Source organism: Myotis davidii, unplaced genomic scaffold, assembly GCF_000327345.1.
Source record: "Myotis davidii unplaced genomic scaffold, ASM32734v1 scaffold840, whole genome shotgun sequence".
Taxonomy (NCBI): Eukaryota; Metazoa; Chordata; class Mammalia; order Chiroptera; family Vespertilionidae; genus Myotis; species Myotis davidii.
Genome location: NW_006291973.1, coordinates 84954 through 91099, shown reverse-complemented (window position 1 = coordinate 91099; position 6146 = coordinate 84954). Strand labels below are relative to the sequence as shown.

At 43.8% G+C, this 6146-nt stretch overlaps 1 protein-coding gene across 4 annotated transcripts in view; it reads right to left on the bottom strand.

Moving 5' to 3' along the window:
* Nucleotides 1-615, bottom strand: part of PSPC1 (paraspeckle component 1) — a 125421-nt gene extending 124806 nt beyond the window's left edge. For 2 of the 4 annotated variants that reach the window (XR_001514112.1, XM_015565051.1), the window contains exon 1: nt 29-613. Coding sequence is in view for 2 of the 4 variants with exons in the window: in XM_015565051.1 (XP_015420537.1) it covers nt 29-394 (366 nt within the window). In the remaining 2 variants the exon portion in view is untranslated. Of the gene's footprint in view, nt 1-28 lie in introns of all 4 variants that reach the window. The other 2 variants (XR_001514113.1, XM_006765330.2) reach the window with 2 other exon arrangements.
* Between the last annotated feature and the right edge of the window lie 5531 nt (nt 616-6146).

Genomic DNA, 6146 nt, shown 5'->3' with positions numbered 1-6146 from the left:
CCACGGCCCGCGCCCGCCCGACACTCACCAGGCGGATGAAGCCGAAACCGCGGTCGCGGTTGATGAAGACCTCGCTGGGCTCGCCGTAGCGCTCGAAGAGCCGCTTGAAGTCCTCCTCCGTGATGTCCGTGGGCAGGTTGCCCACAAAGAGGCGGCAGCGCTGCGTGTACGTCTTCTCGCCCGGCTTGAGGAAGCTCTTGATGTCGATGGTGAAGCCCACCTCCTCCTCCGGGCGCTCCTCCGCGGGTACGGGAGCGGGGGGCGCCGGCTCCCCAGTCAGTGAGAGGGCCATGGCGGCCGCAGGCTCGCTCTCGCCCGCCGCCGATTCGAGAGCACGCAGGCGGGCCGGGTTTTTCTCAATGCGAACTTGCTTCAGATTTCCCCTTAACATCATCAGAGGGCTTCACCTCGGGCCGGGAAGCAACCTTAGAGATGTGTCTATGGCTCCGTGCCTCCCCACGGAGACGGTACTGTGAAGGAGAAAGCCAGAGAAGACGAGGAGGTCGCCACTCCGGCAACCAGCAGGCCTTTCCAACCCACCTAATGCCCGCGGCTGCAGCACGTTCAAAATGGCGCTGCCTCTAGCCGCAGTTGGAAGTGACGCCGACCACAAGCCCCGCCCCTACGTAATCATCGGAACGGAGGCAACGCGCCTGTGCGGTGGGCGCCAATGCACCTGAGCTAGCATAGGCCTGCGCACGGCATTACCAAGGTTCGGTTCCAGGGTTCCTGGTAGGGCTGACAAATGCAGCTGCCCAAACCGCTAAAGCAGCGGTTCTCAACCTGTGGGTCGCCAACCTGTGGGTCGCGACTGTTTGGGAGTCGAATGACCCTTTCACAGGGGTTGCCTAAGACCATCGGAAAACACATATATAATTACATATTGTTTTTGTGATTAATCACTATGCTTTAATTATGTTTAATTTGTAACAATGAAAATACATCCTGCATATCAGATATTTACATTATGATTCATAACAGTAGCAAAATTACAGTTATGAAGTAGCAACGAAAATAAAGACATATTTCATAGCAGTATCTTCAGTGATACAGCTCCTAGAGCAGGGGTCCTCAAACTTTTTAAACAGGGGGCTAGTTCACTGTCCCTCAGACCGTTGCAAGGCTGGACTATAGTTTAAAAAAAAAAAAAACTATGAACAAATTCCTATGCACACCGCACATATCTTATGTTGAAGTAAAAAAACAAAACTGGAACAAATACAATATTTGTATTTGCATGTGGCTGTAGTTTGAGGACCCCTGCAACAGGGATTCTTGGTTGTACACATCAATGGTAAATATTGTGGACTAAAAGGGCCACATATTAAACCTGACAAGCTCATGCCAAGGGTTGCATGGCACCCTTACAAACTTAAAGACCAAAAATAACCACAAAGGATAGCCTAAAATTAAAAATTTTTAACTAAAAGCAGTTTATGATAGGTAGTCATGTCCTAGGCTGGCAGCTCCATGACAAAGCTCAATCCTTACCTAACTGAGCCTGTCTATTGTCTTTTTGCATCTTTGGTTTTTTTTGTAAAATTATGGTAGATTTTACTTTTTTAAAAATATTTTTATTGATTTCAGAGAGGAAGGAAGAGAGAGAGAGAAACATCAATGATGAGAGAGAATCATCAATGGGCTGCCTCCTGCATGCCCCCTACTAGGGTTCAAGCCTGCAACCAGGCATGTGCCCTTGACTGGAATCGAACCCGGGACCCTTCAGCCTACAGTCTGACACTCTATCCACTGAGCCAAACAAGCTAGGGCTGTGTTTTTGCATCTTTGGAAGGTCAAAGTAATTATCCTTGTTCTGACCCCTCAAAGCACAGGCACCACTTTGCAAAAATCACAAATCCTCTCATTGTTATTAAGTTAATCATTGACTGTTAACTATCCTATACCCACCTATGAAAAAGAAGTATGTGTCTTCGTTTTACTTTTGATCCAATCCCAGAAGTTGCCCTATTTTGCTTTTTCCCTCCTCTCTAATCTATCACCAATGGATTTCATGTAACCCAAATGGATCTCCTCTTTTGATTGTAATGTATAAAATAAGATACAAAACTGCCATTCTCCAGAGCAGCGGTCACCAACTGGTGGTCCATGACGTCCAAAAGGTTGGTGACTGCTGCTCCAGAGCATTATCTCAATCTGTTGAGATTTTGCTGCCTGGCAATTATTGACAGTTTGGCTAAGATAAACTCACAAAAATTCTCTATAGGTTTAAATGTTTCTTACGTGGCACTTCCACTGTTACACTTTTTTAAAGATGCTTCAGTGGCCTCATCCCAGTCATTCCTTCATAAAGACAAAACACAGAATTCTTTACAATGTAAAGAATCCCTTCAAAAATCCCAGGTCCAAACAAACAACAGTGTGATAAGTGTTCAAAATTGTGCGATGTGTGCAGCAGTGTGTGAAAATATGATATTATTATAAATATCCAGCCCAATTTTCAGGGACAATGGGAAAATAAAAACCTGCCCATTTTATACAACCTTTGAATAACAGGATATTTCCCAGTAATTGAAACAGGTGAAAATACATTTCTGTCTATCAAGAGCAAGGTTTTTATTATATTTCCTAATGAGACACTACAATTCTATAAAATAAGTGTGCCTATGAAAGTAGTACAGCCAGACCCAGAACTCCTGTCAACCTACTTTGACAAGGGTCCACAAATGTTTTCTGTAAAAGACCTAACTGCAAATATTTTAAGATCTGAGAGCCATACAGTGTCTACCAAACAAGTCAGTTCTGCCCAGTATTGCTCTAGTAATGGTAAGTATTCAATGAATGTTAATAAATGAATTCACAGTCACTCTGCAAAACAGATAATTTTTCACGAAGTTAAACATAGGATGACTTTAGAACAGCAGCCCAACTCCTATTTAGCCAAGAGAAATAAACACTTGTATTCACAAAAAACAAACAAACAAACAACTATATGCAAATGTTCATAGGGACTTTTGTTACAATCAGCAAAAAACTGGAAACAACTCAAATGTCCAACATATGGATAAACAGTGGTACATTCATGTAATATAATATACTACACAATGAAAAATAGAATAGTTTTGGCACCAACGCACCTGGGCTAACATGGGCCTGTGCACAGCAGTACCAGTTTCTCATTCCAGGGTTCCTTGTAGGTCCCACAAATGCAGTTGCCCAAACCCCTACAATAGCAGGGATTCTTGGTTGTATAGGGATTCTTGGTTGCTCAGACCTTGCAACTTGGACATGTCCCCTCTCTCCTTCATCAAAAATCCCAGCTCCAAAAAGTACATGACAGCATAAACTCCATGTCTTCCCCTCTCCTTTACCCCCTTCTTTCTAACCCCTCTTTAAATTTATAACCACAAATATCTGTAGTTATTTCTCTCACCTAATTTCCTATTTAACGATTTCACACATTTTCTTTCTCCTTAAACCAACACTCCTCCCCACCTCACTCATAGCTGATATTGTCAACTTTTACTAATTTCATTGAAAAAAAAGACAAAATTGCCTCCTTCTAGCAACACCAAATCTACCAACTCAACTCCATATGTAGCCTTATATATTGCCTTCCCTCCTGTTACATTAATTGCCACTGATCTTCTCTAATGCCAACCCCCTGGATAGCATCCTCTTTCCAAGTATTTTGCTTTTATCTATCACCTCTCCAAGTGATCAGTTATTTGATCAATACTGAACTACTCTCATCTGCAAAACAAACTGCTGATAAAACTTTTATCTTAAAGGGGTCGGGGGGACCTTCCTAGACCACATGTACTTTAGCTATTAGTTCTTTACAACAGAAAAGAGTTATCAATATTTTCTGTCTCAAATTGCTCATCTCTTGATTTCTCCTTAAGCCCCACTAATTAGGTATCTATCCCCACATTCCATTCCTTTGAAACTTCTCTCATTACAGTGGGCAACAGCCTCCACTTTACCAGATACAACAGTCAAACCTCAGATCATTCAACAGCATTTTACATGGTAGATCTGTGCTGAGTTTCATCATTTATAATATGGGAATAATACCTACTTTGTAAACTTATTGTGCATGTTAAATGAGTTCATTAGTCTATGGAAAATATTCTGGCACCATAAAATTACTATTATTGATCATTTTCCTTCTACCTTATTTTTTTAAAATACATTTTTATTGATTTCAGAGAGGAAGGGAAAGGGATAGAAACACCAATGATGAATCATTGATCAGCTGCCTCCTGCATGCCCCACACTGGGGATGGAGCCCACAACCCAGGATGTGCCCTGACCAGGAATCGAAACATAACCTCCTGGTTCCTAGGTCAATGCTCAATCACTGAGCAATGCCAGCTGGGCTGAATAGCTCATTACAATTTATTTTTAATTTTACTGACTTTACATCGATGAGAGAGAAACATCGACCAGCTGCCTCCTGCACATCTCCTACTGGGGATGTGCCCGCAACCCAGGTACATGCCCTTGACCGGAATCGAACCCGGGACCCTTCAGTCCGCAGGCCGACGCTCTATCCACTGAGCCAAACCGGTTTTGGCTAATTTTACTGACTTTTAGATGAAGGAAGTGGGGAGGGAGAGATTGATTTGTTGTTCCGATTATTTATGCATTAATTGGTTAATTCTTGTATGTGCCCTGACTAGAGATTGAACCCACAACCTTGGTGTATTGGGATGATGTTCTAACTAACTGAGCTACCTGGTCAGCCCCCCCCCCCGCCCCCGCCCCACATTTAAATGTACCTAATAATTTATTTAAAGTTGCAATAAGAAACTCATTACATGTTTACATAAGTCACATCATTTCTATGAAAGGGAACTATAGCAAAACATAATTTAGTGAGAAGACTAGCATTGCCTCACATTCCCGCAAATGTGTTTAAAAAAAAAATGTAGCCTCATATACATATGTAGTTGGAAAAGGGAGGATTATTCTAACCTTTTCAGATAATTGTGGACAGTCTTCTTGGTTGGTCACCAAAATTCAACAAGTGGTAGTTTCTTAAAGATTAGTTGTAGCCCTAACCAGTTTGGCTCAGTGGATAGAGCGTTGGCCTGCAGACTCAAGGGTCACAGGTTTGATTCCGGTCAAGGGCATGTACCTTGGTTGCGGGCACATCCCCAGTGGGGAGTGTGAAGGAGGCAGCTGATTGGTGTTTCTCTCTCATCGATGTTTCTAACTCCCTAACCCTCTCCCTTCCTCTCTGTAAAAAATCAATAAAATATATTTTAAAAAAAGAAAAGAAAGATTAGTTGTACCCTAGCTGGTTTGGTTCAGTGGATAGAGCGTCAGTCTATGGACTGAAGGGTTCCAGGTTCAATTCCGGTAAGAGAGCACATGCCCAGATTGTGGGCTTGATCCCCAGTGTAGGGCGTGCAGGAGGCTTCCAATCAATGATTCTATCTCATCATTGATGTTTCTATCTCTCCCTCTCCCTTCCTCTCTGAAATCAATAAAAATATTTTTTTAAGAACAAGATTAGTTGCAATGTGGATTTTGAAACCATATCAATGTACTTTTCATGCTGTTACATTAAAATCCATTGGTCTTAAAGATAATGGAGGGAAACTAAGATGGTGGCAGAGATAAACACCGGGAAATTAAGGCCGCCCACAACAATTGATTAATACCTCAGAGAAACAATACGGACTTCATCCAGAACCATAGGAAGCCTGGCTGACTGTAAACTCTACAACTAGAAGGAAGGAAACGCACACTGAGACCCAGAGAAGCTGCAGGAGAGAAGCGCAGAGGTACGGGGCTTGCACACGGAAAGGGGCTGGCACCCGAGGACGCTGCGGTCTTTTTGAATCCGGAGGGAGTCACAAGCTCTCGACGGCTCTGAACTCCGGTTCCGGGAAGTCTCTGGGGACCCAGAACTCATGCGGGGAGAAACTGGACTGTCTGGCAGCGGGCGATTTTGAGGGCAGCTTTCCCTCAGAGGTGCTTGCAGCCGTTACCGGGACACTGAGACGCACGACTCCTTAGGGCAGGGCTGAGGATCTGCCATAGCTGCTTGCTCCGCCCTTTGATTCCTTGAGACCCCGCCCCACCCAGGCTGCGGCAGAGGCTTTTGCATATGAATGCCCCGGCCATTTGCAACCTGTAAATACCTAACTGCAGCCAGGCCAGACAGACCCAGAACA